The sequence below is a fragment of the Haemaphysalis longicornis genome, unplaced genomic scaffold (assembly GCF_048455015.1).
Source record: "Haemaphysalis longicornis isolate Haplotype H1 unplaced genomic scaffold, Haemaphysalis longicornis Haplotype H1 scaffold_4, whole genome shotgun sequence".
Classification (NCBI taxonomy): domain Eukaryota; kingdom Metazoa; phylum Arthropoda; class Arachnida; order Ixodida; family Ixodidae; genus Haemaphysalis; species Haemaphysalis longicornis.
The window spans coordinates 8,962,434-8,985,291 of NW_027526361.1; the positions used below are offsets into that span (position 1 = coordinate 8,962,434).

General features: G+C 46.9%; 2 protein-coding genes across 7 annotated transcripts; one reads left to right on the top strand and one right to left on the bottom strand.

Annotated features, from left to right (window-relative positions):
• Window positions 1–2,371: 2,371 nt before the first annotated feature.
• Window positions 2,372–18,565, bottom strand: Stlk (Ste20-like kinase). Of its 6 annotated transcripts, XM_077705914.1 has the most exons (13): window positions 17,964–18,036; window positions 17,811–17,897; window positions 17,435–17,522; window positions 15,041–15,081; window positions 14,280–14,385; window positions 13,671–13,789; window positions 12,544–12,652; window positions 12,325–12,448; window positions 11,400–11,571; window positions 9,989–10,187; window positions 7,354–7,453; window positions 3,656–3,768; window positions 2,372–3,081 (listed from the first exon to the last, which is right to left on the bottom strand). In XM_077705914.1, exons 5-13 carry the CDS (start codon window positions 14,347–14,349, stop codon window positions 3,002–3,004), a joined length of 1,086 nt encoding a protein of 361 aa, XP_077562040.1. In that variant the 5' UTR covers window positions 14,350–14,385; window positions 15,041–15,081; window positions 17,435–17,522; window positions 17,811–17,897; window positions 17,964–18,036; the 3' UTR covers window positions 2,372–3,001. The 6 variants fall into 6 exon arrangements, with proteins under 6 accessions (XP_077562040.1, XP_077562037.1, XP_077562038.1 ...); XM_077705911.1 differs by lacking the exons at window positions 15,041–15,081; window positions 17,435–17,522 and adding an exon at window positions 18,450–18,565 and having other exon boundaries at window positions 17,964–18,063; XM_077705912.1 differs by lacking the exons at window positions 15,041–15,081; window positions 17,435–17,522 and adding an exon at window positions 18,335–18,471 and having other exon boundaries at window positions 17,964–18,063.
• A 140-nt stretch (window positions 18,566–18,705) lies between these two features.
• LOC144178222 (ribosome biogenesis protein WDR12 homolog) lies at window positions 18,706–20,911 on the top strand. Its single transcript, XM_077705910.1, has one exon. The coding sequence runs from the start codon at window positions 18,794–18,796 to the stop codon at window positions 20,069–20,071; it is 1,278 nt and encodes a 425-aa protein (XP_077562036.1). The 5' UTR covers window positions 18,706–18,793; the 3' UTR covers window positions 20,072–20,911.
• Window positions 20,912–22,858: the final 1,947 nt, after the last annotated feature.

The following is a 22,858-nucleotide window of genomic DNA, read 5'->3' on the forward strand; positions in this document are numbered from 1 at the left end:
CGGTGGCTGCATTGTTGAGCCCTTTGATGGTTCTTACTATGCTTTACCAATGTGGTTAATCTAAACAGACCCGCCGCAGTGGCTCAGTGGCTAGGGCGTTGCGCTGCTGAGAACGAGGTCGCGGGTTCGATTCCTGGCTGCGGCGGCTGCTTTTCTGATGGAGGCAAAAAGCAAAAACGCCTGTGTGTTTGAGATTTCAGCGCATGTTAAAGATCCTCAGGTGGTCAAAATTAATCCGGAGCCCTCCACTACGGCATGCCTCATCGCCTGCATTGCGTCGGCGCGTTAAACCCTACAATCACTCAATCAATCTAAACAGTCGCCTTTCTATGTCTGTAGTTTGGGAAAAAGACAAGAAGTCTGTGCTAGCTTCTTTCTAAATGTACAGATCCCCGGTGCAGTTTACCCTACCCAAGGATAGAAATTCAAACAGCTTCAAACCCAAGCTCCCTTAAAAAAAATTAAGCAATGTAAAAAAAACGTTCCCATTTTGTTAATGCTTGAATAAAATATACTAGTAAGGCGCTTGTAGCACTTGGAACTGATATGCCCCGTGTTGAAATCATTGTGAAAGGCATTCCACTAAATTTTAAACTTTCAATATAAACACCAGTTTGTAAAGCCGAAGTGGCAATAATAGAGGCAGATTTTTTTTGGCACCCTCTGCTCTTAGCCGACCTTACGCCGTCTAGTTCATGCTAGGAGAGATGTAGCCGACGGGTAGAAGCCTATGCTGGCATCAATCAGGTAGTTGAACTCTCTCTGGGAGACGAGCTTAAAGGCCAACTGCACTCAAAATTTCGACCACTTGAAAACACTATTTTTGTATAGTCTGCTGGATGAAAAAAAAAAATAAAAATAAAGGAAGATGCAAAATACAACAGCTTCAATACACGCGTGGACACTGCAAGCAGTTAGCAAAAATTGGCGATTTTGAAACGGAAATCGAGAAGAGTGCGGCCACTGAAGCGACGTTGCAGCCATCCAGCGAGCGGCCGCATGGTCAGCAGCTCTGGGGCAAGCCTGCACGTAAGTTCTATGTGCGCAAGGTGCAGCAAATGGGTGAAGCCTTCGCAGCAGAGCTTGACCGGTTCTCCAGCTCCGTGGCTGGCCAGAGGAAGAAGCCCCCGTCGGCTGGAGCGTCACAGGCGCGTCTTGGCTGTTTATACGATCTGCCGGCAGGTGCAGCGTGGTCTGCGGCGGAGCTTTTTTAAACGCTTTCGACTGATTAACAAGGCGTTTCACGGGGTTACCACTCGTGTCCCAGCTGATTTGGTGGTACTTACTACACATTGAAAATAAAATTTGGACGAGGTGAATTGAGTGCAGTTGGCCTTTAGTTTATTAATCTTTGACCAGTGCAGCTGGGCAGATTGCCTTGGACAAGCCAAGTGCAACTTGCATGTGCCAAAAAGTAGCATAACTAAGCATGCCTTTAGTTTATTTATCTTTGACCAGTGCAGCTGGGCAGATTGCCTTGGACAAGCCAAGTGCAACTTGCATGTGCCAAAAAGTAGCATAACTAAGCAGCTTACCATGAAGAGAACAGACAACCTTGATTGATATAAAATATATTGGGCATTTATAATTAACTACAATTTTGCCTAAGAGGCAATATATCATCACTAAGAGGCAATTTGCTTCGAATTTCCCACTTCCCCTACCATGAGGCAGTGCGACGTACTTGGGGTAAGAAGCGAACAGACTAAGCCTAGCAAAACTTCATGGAGCCTCCTCCTCTTCCGCGTTGCATTGGAGGACATGAGCAAAAAATGTCGCCAGAGGCATTGTAATATATCGACTATGGAAGGGTGGTTCGTGTTGTGGGGTTGGGAAGCCCATCAATCAAGGGCACGTGCCATCGAATTTCTAGTGTCTGCGCTGCTTGTAAAGAAGCGAGGCAGCAAAATCATGCTCTGCAGTGGAACATACCATTGCAGAAAACCGACGGAATTATGGCAGAGCAATCGTAGCAGCATTTCACTTGAACAGCGAAGTGCAAGATTATGTCAGCCAGAGTTCCGTGGCCTTATCCCAACTAAAAACCTTTGGAACATACAAACCAAAGAAGTGAACTACTATTCTTGCTTCAGCAATGTTTGATTTCTAGTGTAGCCGCAGCACATGCTCATGCACAGATTGCCAGCACAAACGTCCCAGCTTCATTCATTAAACTTTGCTCAATTCTGAGAATACTTCGGTCAGGTCCTTTTTTTGAGCATCTGTTGTGCTAATAGTATGACCCGGTTAGAGCGTGACCCTTACCTACTGTTCCAAATGTTTAGTACCAAAGAGGTTTGTAAGTACGTACCAGGTCTTGCATGCCAGTGTAGGCCTTGGCAGTCCCAACAAGACCAAAGACAGGGGCACCTCTGCACTAATGTATTTTTATTGTAACAAGCTTTTTTTTTTCTCCTTTGATATTTTACAAGGTTCTGGACAGTAAGGGCATTAAGGCACATTGACACTTCCTTGTACAATCATGTGACCATTCTGCAACAATGCCATTCACGTATGAAACACTGAGCTTTGAAGTAGCCACACAATTCATTCAACACGAGCTATTTAAATTTCACCACAGCAAGGTAGTGAGCTAAATAAATTACAACTCATTAGTAAACCAGAACACCTTGCGAGGGTTAGGAAGATCTTTCTGCGAAAAACTTTAACAACCAGTGCCTTCAACAGGTGCGGCGAGCTTGCAAGTAGGCTTTGTAAAAATCTTATGGCGTTGTGCCCAAACATATCGGTGACATCAAACTCGTCCAAGCGCACTTCCATCGAAACAAAGAAAAGAAAAAAGTCTCGCGCCACTAACTTCGGCTTCCCGCCGCCTTCGCTAAACAATGAGGTATATTTACACACACAGCCTGCCTCCTGCACTGGTACACACTTGTAAAGATGAGCAGCCTTGCACACACACGCACACACGACAGCAGCTAACAATGGAAAAGTTCCTCGTATGGCATCTCTGGCCAGACATGCACATCACACACAAAGACTAGAAGGTCCACACAAATTTTTCACAGTTGGCAGCTTCAGCATCGGGCAGTGATGCTTCAAGGCCCTCCACGTTGATACCTGCGCGTGCGGGAGGGACAGAGGCAAGCGCATGAAGCTCTGCCCACACACCACAGCATGGCATGTAGTAGTCAAAGGCCCCACGGTTTAACATGACCCTTTTATTTGAAATAGGCGATGAGGCACAACATAGTGAAGGGTATATGGACTAATTGACATCTTGTACACGTGCCTGAAGACCACATACCAGCCAGTAATCAAACAAGCATCCCCCTGCTCAGCACCTCAGCTGCCATGTCAAGTTGAGTCAGGATTACTATTATCCTTGTTAATGAGTCAAATGAGACGAGTTCTAAAACGGGTGCTTCGGAAGGCCGTGAGGCAAAGACGACAAATTTTGACGTAACATGGACAACAGAAGGGAGAGTGTTTGGTTATCCTGATATGTCTGGAACATTGTAATATAATAAAGTGTTATTATGGTTAAATGTTTATAATTCACCTCAGTGTTCCTCTGATATGTTTAGAAAATAAACACGGGAAAAAAATTCAGCATTGCTAAAACGAGAAATACAACACAATAAGCACGCCAAGGTTTGCATGTACCGTATAAGAGAGAGTGACGTCTACTCACTGTTAGAAACACCAGGTCTCGGAGTAACTGTTGCAATGATTTCTGGCAGAGAAGCTGTCGACTTCCTGCAGAGCTTGATGAAACTATGGGTCATTAGCTGCTGGGCAGATGGCCTGGGGGAAAAAAAAAAAGACAGGCCAGAACAAACAGTTCATAAATAAAACTTGTTTAAACTGCCAATCAGTCCTTCTTTCCCATTGCAAGAGCAAAGCAGGTTAACTAGATCAACGAGGCCTTCAACCCAACCCCATTCACTGCTACACGACATAAAACACTTATGCTCCAAGACAGCCAATCTAGTGTAACAGTGGTAACAGCAAAACAGCCTGTGAAACTTCTCAGTCCAAGAGATAAATTCAGTACTGAAGCATTCTCCAGCACTCTGTGTACTACCCACAAGCAGAAAAGGCGGTGTGGGGCAAAAGCTAGAATAGCTGGTAGAGAGCAAAGCAACCAGTGTGCAAGCGAGTCCCCCTCCCCCTTCAAAACAAACCTTCATGCAGCACATTTCTTAGCAGGTCAATATTTACCAAGAAGGTAAATGCGGTCATGTACGGGTATGAGCGGTGGAACATTTATAGATGCTGGTTGATTCGAAGTTCCAGGTAATTTGTAACATTTTCACGGTGCCGATAATGTCACCATGCAAGAGAAAACCGGTCAGTACGTAATTCAACGTCTCCACCACTAGTGGCCTCAATAGAGAGTTTTAGCAGTCCATCCGTTCCGTCGCGTACGTAGCTAGCGTGTTTACGGGGACCCGTCTGGGCACTTGGGAATTCGTCACGGTAGAGGGATTAGTTCTGCCGCCCCGCCTTTACCATGTCCGTGCCTCCTCCTCCTCCCTTGCGCGTGCGCAGGCGCAGACAAGTGCCAGTCAACCCAGTAACAACGTAACGAACGGAACGGACGGACTGCTAAAACTCTCCAATGACTGTCATGCTAGGTGCCAACACCAGGTCACACACTGCTGAAACTACAGGAAGCTCGACAAGTCCACAGAGAATAGACTGGAACTCCAGCAGAACGACACCTACAATGCCACTGCCGACACTGGTGTTCACGTGACACCACAAGCCCCCAGTAGAGTTAATACGTGCTGTCAATCAGTGCAGCTAGTTAGCCAGGACATTCAGCTCTCTGTAGCACCATGGACTCCATATTTGCCTTCGATCATGTGGCCTGAACCTGCAGCCCAGAGATTAAAGGGGCCATGCAGACAAACTATGTTTGTTTTATTTGAAACATTTCTATTTTACAGTGCTCCCTGCGCTTGCCCCGCAGCAAATGATGCCGTATTCACTGAGAAATTAATCAATTTAGGTTCACATTTTGATTCTTTCCCCAAATCGTATGTTTTTGTGATGTCTGCCGTGAAGTCATGAGGGCTGGCATTCAAACCAACTCCCAGTGCGTCACTATAGGCTCTCCAGGCTTGCTTACTGTCAGTCCTCCCAAATGGTGCTACTATAGGTAGCCACGGATTGTTGTCCGCCGTTGCTTTGTTTTTTGACCGTATTTGCACCTGGCTTGTTTTCTTACGGTAGAAAGTACCGTAAATACCCGATTCTAACACGCCCCCGATTTTTCTGGGATATATATATATATATATAAAAAAAAGCACTTTTGATTATAATGCGCACGGAACTTTGTGAGCAAGAAAAACAAATGCGAGAGAATAGGGCGATTTATTTCTCGAAGTAATCTCGCTCATCTCACTCCTCGTCGCTCTCCGCTGACCACAAAATCTCGTTCTTGGTGCCGTCACGTGCGTTCACGATGCCACACTTCTGAACGAACGTTCAATCAACCATGGTCAATGAGATCGTGGCCCATGCCTCGCACGCCCATCCCGCGAGCTTCTCCAGAGGCGCACGCTTCAGCCGACCGCTCATTTAGAACACGTGAGAGCCGCTGCTGCCATTGCTGTTATCAAGTGCGCAAGTGGAACGATTTGACGGTTTGTGTGAACGCCGATAGAAAAGCCTAGGCACCTATGCTTCTTGCATCCGAAAAATTTGCTAAGACCTTTGGCGCCATCTTGAGATGGCGATGGCGATGGGTGGGACGAAATTTCCGCTGTTTCGGCACTTTCGGTTTCGTATCCGATTCTAACGCGCATGCGATTTCTTGACATATTTTTCCGGAAAAAAAGTGCGCGTTAGAATCGGGTAAGTACGGTAATAGTTTCGTGAAACGTGTTATGCTCGACAAACAGGGTTACATAAGACAACGTCGCTTACGCCAATCGGGCAGTGTCGTGGAAGACAACTCCAAAACGGCAGACGTGCAGCTAGAACAAGCATAGTGCGCCCAGAACCAACAGCAAGTGTGCAGCTAAAATAAGCATAGTGCGCCCAGAACCAACAGCAAGTGTGCAGCTAAAATAAGCATAGTGCGCCCAGAACCAACAGCAAGTGTGCAGCTAAAATAAGCATAGTGCGCCCAGTACCAACAGCAAAGCGCATTGGTACTTCTATGTTTACATGCACTTTTCTAACTTTCATCGTTTACCCCACCATTCTTACTGCTGCAAGATGAATTCGCATTACATTAGGGCACAAATAGCTTGTTCGGCAAGCTTATAAGTGCTGCTTAATTTGCGTTTGCTTTTGCCGGTCTCAGCCAATTGCAGAGCCGGCTGGTATGACATCATAGGTTCTGTTGCGGGAAATGAGCCATTCCCTTTTTATCAAATTATATAGCTTATTTGAGCGAAGTGTGCGTTAAAAGTGGCGTCAGTATGATTCTACCGAGGCAATCTTTCAGATGAGCCAAACTTGTGTTTTGTCTGCAAGGCCCCCTTAAGGATCTCATGCTCACCGCAAATGCCACAATGTATGTGCAGTACTGGCAGAAAGAAAGCTGCTAATATACCACTGGCAGTATGCAGGCTGAATAGACGTTTTCGGAGTGCTCACGTCACACCTAAGCGCCTATAGTCTGGATTCAGTGCATCAAAGAAATAAATTTGTAGCATGTAGTATAAACATTTCCTAGAGATGTCAAAATGACCCTCATTCTTTCCGCCAAAACGAGCGGCCAAACCTCTCCAGCTTGAAAAAATCACACGACGGCTACTATACTTCCTAATGTGAAATTTGTGTGCAGCGCAAACTGCAGTCTTCTCGGTCACGGCACATATCTAAGTGATCGTGTGATCAGCGAACCCATGGCGGCAGCGCCCTACTCTGGTGTTATCTTGCTGCGCTTCGCTGCCGCCAAGCATGTCATTGTAAATTGTGTTCGAACCTCCCGCGCAAATGTCACACGGTTCGGATGAGCCACTAATGAAGGAGCAGCGTCTGGCAAGGTGTGAGAAGGAGGCAGTGAGACAGAGACATTAGCAGCACGTGCCACCGTCCCCCTCACACCTTCGCCACTCTGTTTCTGCTACGGTGGCTCGTTCGCTCGCTCGGTTACGTGGACGCCCTCGCCGCCGCGAAACCCCTGTACCGGGTGCCAAAGCGCTGCCAGCTGAACAGAATCGGTAAATGTTTGCTAAGCGAACGATTATTGCTAGCGAAACACTTTTCTTGCGACGACCAAGCCCAGTATGCACAATGACAACGGAGCCCCACATTGCGAGCAGTGAGACAGGGAACGCAAGATGCAGCTCATGTTGCCATGACTGCACCGAGGTGGCCGAGTCTGCAATAAAAGCAGCCAGCAACACCGTGGAGCAGCAGAACACTGACCTCAAGGTGGGATCCCTCTTGAGACACTGATTCGTCAGCGACGTGAACTCGTTGCCAAAGTTTTCCTTCTTTGGATGTTCGCCGCCAGCTTTGCACATGTCTGGAAAGGAGTGCACGTTTACGGTCACGCCATGTTAAGGGGTGGGGCATCTGCACAACCCTCAATAAGATGACTGAACATTGGAAAGGTGGTTAGGTATCTCACTAGAGGTACCCAAATTCTTGCATTTTTTGCAGCAATTTGTGAATTTCCCTCTGCAAGGTGACGAGTAAAATTTGGCTTAGACATTCCTGGCCGGGTGATCTAAAGATTGCACATGTTCATTAGCAGTGTTCAAAAAACGTTGCAGGGACCTTAAAAAAAAAAAAATCATTTTGCTTTTGTTTGCACTGAATTTTAATTTTCTACTGCATGGTTTCTCAAAGTGGGTTCCGCGGAACCTAGGGGTTCCGCAGGCCCCTCCTCAGGGTTCCGCGAGCCACTGATAAATTTTCCCTGGTTCCGCAGTCGCAAAGTCTTATATGGTAAACTTGAGGTACGATCGATCTAAGGAACCTCCATTACTCACGCCCGAGTGTCAGTAAGCACATCTCGGCGCATAACAGAAACGCGCGAGCTCCGCAACAAATCTCGCCAGCAGCTTGTAGCCAGCCAGACTCCGAAAACGGGCCACGTGGTTAAACTATTGCACTTGAATCTCGGCTTTATATTACCCCCATGCACATTTCTCCTGTTTGGAGATAGGTGCCGCTAGCATACGCATTCGCGTAAAGTCGACGGGAAAAAAACGATACCCTTGCTTGCTTTTGAATTTATTGCACGTTAATGTAGCATGAACGGAATGAAAACTGGCGGGAGTGGGGGGGGGGGGGGGGTTCCTTGGCACTTAACGGAACTTAGCAGGGTTCCTTGGGACCAACATGCTTGAGAACCCCTGTTCTACTGATATGGGCAAGTCTTCTTCTAGCTGTCTTAGATGTACCTAGCTTATTTCCACTGCCTCTAAAATGTCAAGGGCAAGCTAATTAGAAAGTTAATTCAAATTTTCACCCTTCACGCCACTTTCACACCCTAGCAGACAATATCCCAGCGAGTCTGCGCTGTAGTGGGTATTTGTGAGAAACTACAGTTGCAAAGCTCAGCCAAGGACGAGGGTGAGAATCCTCATGTGGCCTTTTGTTCAATCTCCCGTGATGACAAAAACGACCGTTTTCATTACAGATTGTCTCTGCATCAGTAGAGATAATGGTGGGGAATAGGCTGGTTCACAGTTAACCGCCTGGTCATTCTCCCGCACCAATGAAGAGGACTGCTTTGTGCCAGCCAATTCACTGAGCCAGCTGCACTGCTATCATCTTCAGTCAGTGCGGGTGAATAGCTGCACCGTGAAGAAGTACCTGGTGATCACTGCACTACTGGGTGCGCAACTCTTGCCAATGCCACAAAAGCTATGTCGCATGGAAAGTTGGGCTAGCCAGTTGTGAGCAGGGGAGGGGGTAATTACTAGAGGTGTGCAAATACTCAAATACAAATCGAATAGTACCTCTGCGAATAGTTCGATTCACGAATAGAATATTTATTATTCGATTTTTCGAATAGTCTAATGGATTTTCCGAATGCGCCCAGCTCTGCGAAGAGAAAGATGCCGGTGCACAATAAAGCGCTGCTGCTACACCGTCTGCTCAGCAAGCTTCAACCTAAGCGTGCTGTCGATGAGCGTGCCTTACAGAGGCAGTAAATTTTATCCCGCTGCACGAAGCAATTTGCGATTGCATCGATTAGGCCGTGCTGTACTGCCGTTGCCGCCGCCTTTGGCCACCATTTTGAATACTGCCACCGGATGTTTACATGTTAGGGCAGCTTCCGTTAAAGCAATCGCCACCACTTTTGTTGTTTTGACAGCGCCTCCATTAATTTAAAATGAATAGCTGTTCTCGCTGTTTTTAATGCAGTTGGTGTGTGTTTACTGTGTGTTTTTTTCTTTTTTGGACCGCAACAGATAGCGCAAGTTTGTCCACGGTGACTGTAGTACGAGCTTTCCTTCCGCAACGTATTGTTTACGCTCCCCATGTGCTTCCAAAGAAGTGCCTCATCGTTGTCCGTGATTGTGGTTGTGCCGTGTTTTCACGTCGTAGTGTTCGTGCCTGCAAAGTGCTCATTCCGGAGTTATGAGGAGCTGCCTAGTCATTGCCTATGATTTCAGTACAGCAACTCCAGCGCAAGTCCCTTTTTTTCTTTTTTAACATTTCACGCCCGCTCCGTATTCCAGAAGTATGCCTCATAGTGGTTCGGCGACTGGACTGTTGCGAATGAGAGTTGAAAAGTGCGTTCTTCGTGTTGACAAAGATCGTCATATAACTTCCGAACATGCGAAGTAGTCTCTGTTTTTGCACAAAAACATGTAGAAAATCGAGGCCTGTAAAAACAAAATTTACTTTCGATATTTGATTCGATATTCGGCTTTTTTTTTTCCAAATTCAATTCGATATTCGATTCAAAAGTCACTATTCAGTAATCGCACACCCTTAGTAATTACTGGTGCTAGTAAGAAAGGGGCTTGCACGCCTGTCCAGTAGCCCTGGCAGTCCAAGGTCTAACCGAGCGGAGGCAGAGGGAGCAAGACGGTCGCCGCACCTTGGCTCGAGCCCGACTGGTGTGCCGTGGGTCCATCGCAGACAGCCACGGCCGACAGCTTGGGCAAGCAGCCCTGGAGCTTGGCCAGCAGCACTTGCGTGGGTACCATGTCCGCAAAGGGGGCCTCCCCGTTGGCCAGCTCCAGGGCCGTCACACCCACGCTGTAGATGTCCGACTTGGCGTTGTACCCCACCAGGTTCTGCAGAAGGGGGCGGGCAGGGCCCCGGTCACAGCTCTGCTGCTCCCCAGCACCGTGGGAGCTTGCACTCTTCCACGCCACCAGAAAAAGACATGCAACTAGCGACCCTAAAACTTTGATCTTATCGTGCGTGAATGATGTCAACTGGCTTGATGCCAGGTTGATGCGCTAAACCCAACGACTGTGTCGACGCGTGTCCGCCATGAATGGAAGTTTCTCGAATGTACGGTGACTGTTTGTGTACATTTCGGCTTTTGGCTGTACCTTTACCAACAATGAGACTATCGAGCTGATAACTGTAAAACAATTGCTATTGCTAAAACTATTGGTCACACAGCACTGCTACACATGTCGCATGTCTTGCACAGCATTTGCCAAGCCTTAAAGAAAATGAAACTCCTTGAGTTCCCCACATTAAAATAACTGGCAAGTTTTCAGAGTGTTCACAGCACCTAATACAGTATATAATACAGTATATACTCTAATACTCTTCACACTTTCCTCACTCCATTAAATAGCCAATTCGCTTTTTACTAAAGGAAGTTACCCAATATTAAAAAATTATTGACTGCATAGTTCTAAAACACTTAACCCCCCCCCCAAAAAAGAACTAATTTCTGCAAGAAATGCAGTGAAAAACACAAAACAAGTTGGACACATCATTTGAATATTGTTTTGTGCTCGTGTCTCTTAGGCTGTCTCACTACTTGTCCCCCTACTACACTACTACAATCCCTTCCTCTTCCCCTACTTCACACAATGTCTCTCTTAGAATGCTGTACAAGTCTAGTTCAAAAACATTATGTAACCTTCATTGATAAAGAAATCAATTCTGCGTTTGTCTCAGCTAACTTTTAGGTTAGAACAAAGCTTTGCAACATACCCTGAGCCATCATAATTGATCTTGACACTTTACAGTAGACTGCCTGAATGGCGATTTTCAGGCCTTGGCTAAAACAACCTCGGACACCATTATTTATTCCTCTGGTGTTCGCTAAAAGCAAAATAAAAAACTACCTCTCTGCTTGTACAGATACTTAGACGAAAATTCCTGCAGCATATAGCATGACTGACAGTGGCTTGATGCCCCTTTCTAGGACTTGGTGTAACTACAGAGGTTTTGTTCAACACTGGGAAAATAGTGGGACGTGTGTCCTCTACAGGGCTGCACTGCTTCCCAACAGAAACGTGATGGAGGGTCGACAGCCTTGCCTGCTCTAGGATCTCGGGGCTCAGCCAGCTGAGGTTGTCAATGGCCTGCTCTGGGAAGGCGTGCAGCTTGGGACGCCAGCGGCCATCTCCAATGACGTTGCAGCAATACCGGAAACCGGACAGCATCACCTTGCCCTTGCTGGACAGCAGTAAGTGGCTTGCCTTGACACTCCTGCAGGCAACGGTCGCCCCGCAACAGGAAACCATGTGAGGCGCTCTGCTCCCGACTTTGGCTGTTTAGAAGGCCTGTGCATTGTGAGTGTATACCATGCATCCCACTTGCTGCCCTTGGTCAGGATGATGCAACACAGCTGCCCAGGTTACGGCTGGGAGAGCTACAACCACAAACACACACTGCCCGGGAGACTGCCAAAACTGTTCGGAGCATAATACGCACAGGGAACTAACAATGACGTAGGGTCCGCCTATGACAGTGCCACAAAGCATGCAGCCATGTTAGGACAGGCAGCTGCCAAGAAGCACTAGCTTTCTGCGCTTGTATACCTCTAGGAAGCTATCCTGCGACAATGAAAAAAACACACATTCTCTCGACTTGGGCCATTTTTTCCACGCTCCACGCAAAGGAAATGTGAAATACGGCTGGCAGCCTGCTAACTTTCTGCAAGAACATTCCGCTATAGTTTTTCATGTGCTTGCACTGATGTTCAAGGAGAGCTGAAGAGTGGACAAGCCAGACAATAGGCCACATTTATGGGTTCCAAGCAGATAGGGCAGCTAGAGGATAAGGATGACATAGTGCAGACTAGTGCTGATAAACTGAGGTCAAATTCAACAGCAACATTACGCAGGCCAAGCTTGTTTACATTTCTGTACTCTAAGGAGGCTAAATTTCTAGGATCTAACACTAGGTCCGCAACACTCCGCAAAAGTGCATTGTAAAAACGAGTGAACCAGAGCCACTTGCCTATGTATGTAGCCCCTGACGTGAATGTACTGAAGCGCTGCAAGCAAGTCCTTCAATATGAAGGAAACCGCGAACTCTGGCAAGCCTGAAGGGAAGTGAGTATTTAGGATATCCCTGACTGACCCTGGAGGGGGAGGCAGGGAAAAAGAAGAGAGTCAACAATGACTTAGTATTCAAAGTACCTCCACAAATGCATGATAAGAGCTCCAGTCGACTCACCATATGTCAGGAGAGGCATGATGGCCCATAGCTCAGTGCCCTTGACTACGGTGCAAAAGTAGGGGACAACATTTTCATGCCGAAGCTGGCGAATGACCAAAACTTCATGCTGAAAGGGAAAAGGGGATGAGGTGACCAATAAAGGGAAAAGAAAAAACGTAAGCATTTTTTGACAGCAGCACAAAACGCAGGCACTACAAGTTATACTTCGCAAGAGGTGCTGGCAATGGCTTGTAAAATTAATAAATAAAAGTGTTTCTTAAAAGGCAGCACAGTCAACAAAGTTAACAGGGCGTCGATAATCCAGGTAGACACAGATCTACACTAAGATAGTGAGATGCAAATGCACGTGTGCATGCTACAGCCAACACTCATACCAATGGATCCAGATTCAATGAACATCTGGATATAATAGGTACTAATTTGCACTCTGCTGCTTGGCCTAAATGCATCTCAAAAGTACCATATCACCCAGTGTACGAGTCATGGCTTTCCCCTCAGAATTATTGGCACTGCAGTGCAACTCTGATATGGGTATTGTTTGCAGCAAATGCCTGGTTTGAAGAAAAAAGTAGTCCCATTTGGTGCCCAATTTTGTAAACACACCACTCTGAATGTGTGATGACCAGGTTTTTCTCCCTTTTTTCCATGCATAGCCACACACATGCACAGCATTGCGAGTGGTTTCATGGCAACCTATGCAAACGCAAGATTTATCTGTGCCACCTTTCAAGAAAAAGGCTGTTTGAAGGGTGACGCGACTTGTAGACTGGAAAACACGGCGGCCAGAGACTGAACTGGGGTAAATTAGTTCAGTAAACATATGACATTAAGTTAGCTCTTATTGAGATGAGAAAAATCTGGTGCCTGCTACACAGCTGATGAGACCGGGCTTTCGGTTTGAAGCAGATGCAGGCTAGGCGCACCCAGAGGCCACGTATAGTTTGGCACATTGTAACAGCTCACTCCACTGAAGACTAGCCCGGCTGCATGCAACTCCCCTTTGCACAAGTCAAACGTTTTGTGTGGCAAACGGCAGCACTTTTTCGTGCGCAGCTCACACAAAATGACGCCAGCGAAGGCAGTAGCAATGATCGATGCTTATTCACGATGCTGCCGTCACCCACCTGCACTTGGCTGAAGTCCACAGGATGTGCCTCCAAATTTGTTCGCTTGACAGCCAACCGGTGGCCCGATGGAATGTGCTTAGCAAGAGACACAACTGTAGAGCCGTACAGACCTCTCCCTGGGGGAGGACAGAGAGACGCCACTACTCTCAGCCATGTGCCAACACAGGCACTGGCTACAAGCACAACGGGACAACCGGGAGGCTTCTGCCTAGGATGCTCGCATGCTGCCCTTCAAGACAGTTTCCCCCGAGTGCAATGGGCGTCAGCCTTTGCCACAATCACCCAAGAAGCTCTCCAAGAGACCCAATGCCACAAATTCTTCCGGCACCTAACCCATAAGCAACAAGCAACAGAATCACACAGCCAGGCCCATTCTTAAGTGTTTCTGTTAAATTTTGGTCGCTTTATGTAGGCCCTTGCTACACAAGCAGGTAGCAAGCATACTGAATATATCGATGCCATGAAAGACAAGAGCCTTGTTTTCCCTCAAGAAGCCTCAAGCCTCAAGAGGTGGATAGAGGGTAACAACGAAACAAACAAATGCAACAATATCAAGAGTTGCAAGGTGTTTTTGAGACATATGGTACGTAAAAGGTTAGCACTTACCAATCACAGAAAGAAGTTCGTAATTCTCCACACTAGCATCATACTTGATCATGTCCGGATTCTTCTGCATGAGTGGAATCGCCTCTGAGAAATTAGAGGCCTCCGACTGGGAGCAAAAAGGGGGGAAGAGAACGAGGGGGCGAGTAACGATGCCAATGAAAACAAGAGCACACAGCCTGGGAAACAGGCACACTGCAACACACGGGTCTCTTGTTACATGCCATCTAGTCGAGCAACCCCTTACCGAAGTTTCGCAGAAACACATTTCAACTTTTTGTTAACAGAGAGATGTTTGTTGCGTGAAACACAAAGCTTCAAGGTATGGTAGTTTTTCCACCAAGGCTTAATGGAAAAACAGTTAATAATGTCCTCTCATACTGCACGTCCTTGTGCTGAGCTATTCAGCGTAACTTTCTACGATTTAAATTACAACAGCTACATGGCAAGTGTTGGCAACTTGTAAAAGGTCTAATTACTATTATTTCAATCTTGTAGCAAACCTAACGAGTATTTGTCAGATCAGAGGAGCAACAGGACAGAAGAGCTGCATAAAAGATGCTTGACTCATAGAAATGCCCTGGCAGGGGAAAAAAAAAAAAAACATTTTTATGCAAGCGCAGTAAGTTGCTTTATTTGTGGAACAAGCCCTTTAGCCTCATTCCCAGACAGCAAGAACAAGCTATAACAGCAAGGAATAAAAGAATGATAAAAAAGGCACAAAGAGAGGCAAGAAATTGGTGCAGCGGCAGTGCGCAACTTACAAGAACCTAAAGGCGAAGGGGAACTGCGGGCTTGAGCAATACTGAGGCAAATCAGAGAGGGAGGAAGGACAAAGGAAGAAAACAGAAAATGCGGTGCAACTGGTCACGTTGCCATCTCACGTAACAATGGCCAATGCTACGGCAAAATCGCTTATGACTGAGCCACTTAAGACTTGCTACTCCCGTGTGCTCACGCGAGGCAGTGCCAGACACAAGCTCAAGTACAATAAAGGCGTGGTTGCCCATGAACTTTGAACCATTTGGTTACCAGATAAAACGTATTAGCCTCTTGCAGACTTAGCAAGAACACATAATTGGGCTAAAGTAAACCAGTTCAGATACTGCTGAACGCTTAGCTAACAATGCCATCAAAGTAAAAGCTTATTAATTTGAATTACAGTAGAATGGAAGGAATTTAAATTAAACAGAGCTTGAGCTGACAAAAACTGAACAAAGAATGCATTGTTTAGCAGATCAGCTGCCCTCCAAAGTGGCAACTTCTAATAGGTGAACAAATTTTCAATCACATTATGCTTTTGGTGATGAAATGGCCCCCGAAACAGCCTCCACCAAGGTTACCACATACATAGGGTTCAATGAAGCACTCCTCTAGTAATTTCCTCCAGTGAGAATTTCACTAAAGCAAATTAATGGGAATTAAAACAGGGGATATTTGCCTTCGGTGTCCATTAGTCTGCCGCCTAATGATAGCACAGGTTAGAGCGACGTATTCAAAATGGGTCTCGGGAATCCTCTAAAGGTTATGTACACCGTTCTTCAGGGCCTGAACACAGTCAGCGAGACCGTCCTATAAAAAGTTAAAGGCAGACAGTGATTCTGGGTTGCTCTATAACAGTTAATGCAGATGGCAACACCGCTTACATAATTCAGTTTGTTCAATGTTCTCGCCGATTACTTCCCATTTGCACACTGCGATCTGTCTGACCATACAACATCTGCAGGCAGTCCTTTTGCCACTTAAGGTTAACCGGCACCATGGGCACTTAAAATACTATCAGGCACAGTGATGCACTACTCAAATGAATTTTCCTGCGAAGTAACAGGCAGTTTAACACATACATCCCAATAGAGGCGTGACCAGAATGAGCGGGAAGTTCAAGTAAACAAACACTTTGCACGAATGAGCTGTGGGCTGATGAGCTTTCACTCGGGAAATAGTTTGCTTAAGCATTCAACGTGACAAGTGTAACTCACTCGTGGACTAACCGTGTTGGTGACACCTCGTCGCTATTCCCCACGCCGTTATATGTAAATACACTGCCACCAGGCCCCTCCATCGCTGTCACTTGCTGCATCATTTATTTTTGATAAAGCAGAAGCGAGTGACGGCAGCAGCGATAGCCCGACAACAGTGCATTATTTTGTCACTGTCGCTCACACTGCCAGTTTACCACGCCCATTGAGTTACGCTCGCCACGTCGCTCTACAAAATCACTACAGATTTTATTCAAGTGGACTGCACAACTTGTGCTACAGAACTCTTGATTGAGCTCATGATGATCGGACCTCAATGATGCACGAGCTGTCTTTTGCAGTGAGTTTGTTTTGTGAGGCAATTATGAGTGAATAATTGCAGTTGCCAACAATGTACTGCCGCATGACGAAGTTCCTTACTAGCCAAGTAGTCAACAACTGAGGGGTGGGTGCTGAAAGATTGTTATATTCTTCTTGGCAGTGACCCACTTTTGGACCTCTTGCTGTGGTACGTATACTTGTACCTTTGATGGAATCAATAAACTTTGATTCGATTTGTATCCTCCCGCTTATTTTCCTGATGCAGGTAATCTGGCGTAACAGTTTGGGGTCATTTCTTTGAAGCCAAATTCAGCTTGACCATTCTGCTGCCTAAGGGGCAACAGTGGTACTGGTTGATGCCAGTAGTTTGCACAACACTTGGGCCTTAAACTGCTTTTGAATGTTGTTCAAAGCAACATTCTTTTTAACGACTCTCATTTCAACGTACCGTTTTCACTGCATCACGGCTTGCCACTACAAATAATCCATAGGCACGAAAAATTAGATAGAGGTTGCTACGTTGCAGCTGCTTTTCACCACATTTTTGAAAGAATGTTATTTTTTCTCGTTCCGTGCGGCAGTAAAAGCCAATGTTCTCTATACGTGTTGGCGCAAAGCTGTGGCACGTCGGAGGATTGTCAATATGAAATACTGCTGGTCGTAACCTATACGCATCCTCCATGTGAAATGCGATAAAAAAAAAAGGTTACTTATTGCAAATGCTCCTTGCTTTACACCCCTTGAGCAAAGGTGCACATATTTTTTTGTGGGTGTGGTGAATATGCATTTTGCGGCAAAAGCACTCCGATAGCACAAGGGTGGCAGAAAAGCAGGGGCGCTAGGCGTTCTTGCACTTACAATAGAGGAGTGCCACAAGCCAAGCCGCTAGCCCCTCGCAGGAAGGAAAACAGCCGGGCAAAGACAAGGTTGTGGGAGGTGCCAGTGACTGCATCATGCACAATCGCAGAGATTGAGAAGGCAAGCTTAGGAAGGCCTGGAAAAACTACGAAGAAAGAGCAAACAAAAAAGAACACGAGAAACGCAAAACAAGTTCAGTAACCCCGAAACGTCCCCCATATTCACGTTCCACAGCTTGTTCAATTTCACCCCATTTCTGAGCCCAGGTATGTCTTTAACATTTGAAATGACTCTCACCCGGAGCTAGTGCCAACGCCGAACTGGTTATGGTAAACACACTTCTTCGACCTGCACTAGTGCCAGAAATGTAACGTACCAGGTGTTGATAGTGTAACTCGTCATTTGTGTGGTTGTCCTCAAGAGACGTGACTTCGTTGCGTGATCTCCTACACCGACAATTGAGCTGCAAGGCAACCAGCGAGGACAGTTAAGGCGGCCGAAATCCTTGACCCACGACTGATCGTCTTACCAGACATGACATCGAACTGCTTCAAAGTGCAGGAGATGCCCGTCGAGAGGAATTCATATAGTCGAAATGTGTAGTTTCCGGCGACGGGCATCTAAGAAACCTGTGGGAGGCAAGCGTGGAGAAAAAGGAAAAAATTACTGGGAACCGGTAAACAATCAGCCCAACCGCAACAGCATTTAACACCCTTGGCGCTTACAAATATATATTTTCCCAGGGTAGCATAACACGCACTTAAGGATAAACAAGCACGATTCCACATACAAAAAAAGATGTACAGCAGCTCATGTCCCGCCCGTGCTACCCAAGGGACATCCTTTCCTATCAATAGGTTCACCACATAGTCGCAACACAGTAGACAAACGAGCTGCTACCTGTATAACTTTAAGCTGTTGAACTCCAGGGCAAAGTTTGGCTTTGTCATTACAAGTATTACAGCTTCACATAAGAATAGCCCAGTTTCCTGCTGCGGGAACAGCTACCACTTACCGAATTCCTTTTTAGTCAAAACATCTACGGCAGAAAAAAAATTCCCGAAAATAGTAAAGCTCAGTGTTGCCACTGCGAGTGTTGCTACGGGCCAATTTTGATGCTTTTCAAAATGTTTTGTGGTTTTCATACTTACAGAATGCATAATTACAGAACAATAATTGCAACAAAATAATTCTTTACTACAACTACTACATGAAGCTTGCGTAGTTGTAGGATTCAGCTGACCAAGTCTAGAGGACAAATGCGGCCAGAGCTGCATCCATCATCATCCATTCTGAAGACGCAGCGTGTTTGAGCGGTTCGAGCTCGTGGGATACCTTTGCCTCACTTGTACGTCAAAAATGGATGAAAATGCCCAAATTCAGGCGAAGTTTTTCACTAAAGACGAGCGCTACTCAGTGCCAGACGCTCCTTTTTCGATATCTGGAAATACGACCCCGGAACAGTTGTCATCACTGATCAACGCTCTCCTTCGAGAGGCTCAACCGACGGATGACGATGACACCGAAGGGCCAACTTTCGACTTCTTAATCGAAGGCGAGTTGCTCCGGCAGACGCTTCAGGAGCACCTGGAAGCGCACAACATCGCGCAGGAGAGCGTCATCCTCGTGGAATACGTCGAGAAGTGTCCCCCGCCGCTGCCCATCGACACACTCGTGCACGACGACTGGGTCAGTGCCGTCCACACTTCAGACGCCGGCATCCTCTCTGGGTGCTACGACAACAGTCTGCACCTCTGGGACCTGAGCGGGTCGCGAAAACTCCTGATACCTGGCCATTCGGGCCCAATTAAGTCCGTGAAATGGGTTTCCGTGGGAGATCCGTTATGCACCTTCGTCAGCACGTCCCTTGACGAGACGGCAATTTTGTGGCAGTGGAATCGGGAAACGAACGCCATCGAATCCGTACAAGTCTGCCGCGGGCACGCAAGGAGCGTAGACTGCGTAGACGTCAGCTGGGATAAGAGCAGCTTCGCAACCGGGTCGTACGACCACATGCTCAAGGTTTGGAACGCGGATCCCGACAACAGGGAGCACGACCAGACCCACGACGCGTCCGACGACGCCGCGAGAAAGAAGCAGAAGACGGTAGAGAACAAGGCGAGGACGAGGGTGCCCGTCCTGACTCTGTCCGGTCACCACGAGGCCATCACGGGCGTCCAGTGGACGGACGACAAGGAAGTGGCGACGTGTTCGATGGACCACACTCTGCGCCTGTGGGACGTTGATTTGGGCGGCATGAAATCGCAGCTGGTGGGCTCGAAGGCTTTCCTCGACATTTCCTACTCGAAGCTGAGCCACCAGATTGTCTCTGCCCACTCGGACAGGCATGTCCGTCTCTGGGACGCCAGGTCCAAGGAAGGAGCGGTGGTCAAGTGCACCTACACATCGCACACCGGCTGGGTGTCGGCCGTGCACTGGGCGCCAAGCTCTGATCATCAGTTCATTTCGGGCTCCTACGATGGCTTCATGAAGCTCTGGGACGCGCGAAGCCCAAAGGCGTCGCTTTACGACATGACTGGCCATGAAGATAAGGTGCTCTCTGTGGATTGGTCCCTTCAGAAGTATATGATTAGTGGAGGCGCAGACTGTCACATGAAGATATACGAGCACAAGTAGTCTGCATGGGTGCGCGTCATCAAAAAGCAGCCTTGACGCTAACAATCATCTTGTTCACGTTTGCTAATAAAAAGCGCGCTTTTTGGAGTGACTAAGCATTGTGCTGAATAGTGTCAATGTACGCTACGAGGTACAAGGTTATGTAGTGTGAGCAGTAATTGGACATTTTGCACCTGCTGCTGACATTTATGCTTGGCACATGAGCAGTGTTCTGTGGCAGCAGACGTGCCAGTTCACTGTCTCCTGACGAGATTGCCCATTGTTAGGGGGTTGTCCAGGGCACTGCACTGATTCAAAGCTCTAGATACGTGACTTATGGAATCGGTTGGGCTTCTTGCCATTTCTCATGAGTGCATAAGCCAGAGGCCAGTAAATGTCCGCGAAAATGTTCCTGTGTCAAGTATAGATCATGACAACATTACCACGGCCCTGCTGTTTATTGTTTGTGCACCTGGTGAGCTTTTTTTCTCCTACTGACATTCACTTAACACATGAGCTTGGCTCCAAAAAATTTGCATCAAAGCGCGGGGGTACAGGTAATTTTGTATGGCATTTTTCAACCCACATTTGATGAGGAGATTAATGGGAGAGGCCCTTGCCCTGCAGTGGGCGTAGATAGGCTGGTGGTGATGATGAGGCTTGTGGCCTCACCATTGCATGCAGTATATTTTCACAGCCACGATGCCTGCAACTTCGGTCAGTCGCTTTTATGCTACAAATAGTTCTTAAAACAGTCTGCTTGCAGACAATGCTCCACAGATCTAGCTTCCTGCACACAGATTTTCTCTTACTGGACGCGGGTTCACCAAACTTCGAGATCAAATTTGTTAATATGCAAAACTTCTCATTTTTTATTGTGAATGCGTGGTGCAAAAACAGGTTGCCTGCATATTGATGAAAATGAGTAGATAAATATTAGCTGCCACCAAACCACCCTTGAAAGTTGAGTGTTTTCAAGGCATGCATGCTATTGTGGAATATTTTTGACTCTATCATGGTTCAACATCCAATTAGTTTGCCCTGGTCAATCATTTCCATTTTCTCAGGTGGTTCACAGAATTGGCACCCTGAAGGTCCTCATGCCAAAAGTCCTTTGAAAGGGTTGCTTGTGCACAGTATTGAACAGGTGTTAAAGATGTTGGGATGGGATGCGGAAGAATGACTTGCAGCTCATTTTTTTTCTGCACAAGATTTGCAGCACTTGCAGTCAAGTTATTGTGTATGTCATCTTCCAATCTTAATTTATTGTCTTTCTTCGTAATCCTTTTTTGTAGTCTTGCAATCGTTTTCTGGCACAATGTATGGGTAACTTTATTGTATGCCCTCGAGGTAAAATGTAGGCTCAATAATAAATTGCATGTGCATTATCGTTACTGCAAAATGCTTCTGGCATTCACTACCACTGCGACCGACGCTGTAGAGACTAGCATGTAAGAGACCAACTGTTAACAGCACCTGGGTGATCAATATAAGCAGCAGCTTTTATAAATAAACTGGTCTTGCAAATACAGTCTCGTTTTTTTTTTTTTTTTTTTTTCACCAAATGGCACAATTTCTCTGATCCAAATCACTACCTCTAACGGCCAACCCATCCCAATAGTTGACTGCATCAAGATTCTAGGTCTCCGTATACAAGCAAACGGACATAATGTAGATACTCTCCGTGCCCTAGAAAAAGGGGTTTACCAAACTACACGACTCGTCTCCCGCATAGCTACAAAACATCGAGGAGTGAAAGAAAACAATCTAACGTCTCGTACAAGCCTTCGTCATCAGTCGCATAGCATACGTCACTCCCTTCCTAAACCTCAAAGTCAGCGAAACGCACAAAACTGAAGCTATGATACGTAAATCATACAAACAGGCTCTAGGTCTCCCCGTTACACTCTCAACAGACAAACTACTCTCGCTCGGTCTTAACAAGAGGAGGAGGAGGAGGAGGATAAACTTTATTGGGAGCATCGTAATGTGGTGTGGGGCCCTCATTCCAGGACTCCATTGGAGACCCCTGCCTCTACGGCCCTTTCCACCAGCCTAAGCTGGGAATCGAGACCGGAGCTGGACAGCTCCTTCTCCCACTGCTCACGGGATGGGTGCGCGATTCTTGGAATTTTGGGGTTTGCCGAACACTCCCATACCATATGGTACAGGGTGCCCGGGGAAGCGCAAAATTTGCACAGCTGGAAGTACTGAGTGGGATGGAGCAAGTGAAGTTTTGACGGATGAGGAAACGTATTTGTTTGGAGGAGCCGGAGGCAGTGCTCCTGCTCTTTGGTTAGGGATGCATGACCGGGGGGATATATCATTCTTTGGCACTTATAGTACCCCGTTATGTCCTGATACGTAACCAAAGGACACGCAGTCTCTAACCTACACCCTCGTGTCGCCTGGCGGGATGACATCGCCCGAGATCGGTCTTAACAATACACTAGCCGAAATTATCGAAGCCCAACGGGTCTCGCAACTTGAGCGACTCACGAGGAGTGACACTGGACGCCACATTCTTCAGAGTCTTTGCCTCAGTCACTCCACTATTTCTGACACCCACGTCGAGATTCCCCCAGTCATTCGAGACCAATTGGTAATACACCCCCTCCCTAAACACATGCACCCGGTTCATAACGAGGAAAGGTGGAGACCGAGTGCACAGGCTTTGCACAAACAACACTGCTCCAACCCACAAGTAGCCTACGTGGACACTGCAGAATACCCAGGACGCGAAGCCATGGCAGCGGTCGTAGTTGATTCATCTCACCGAACACTGGCTGCCCTCTCCTTCCCTACTCA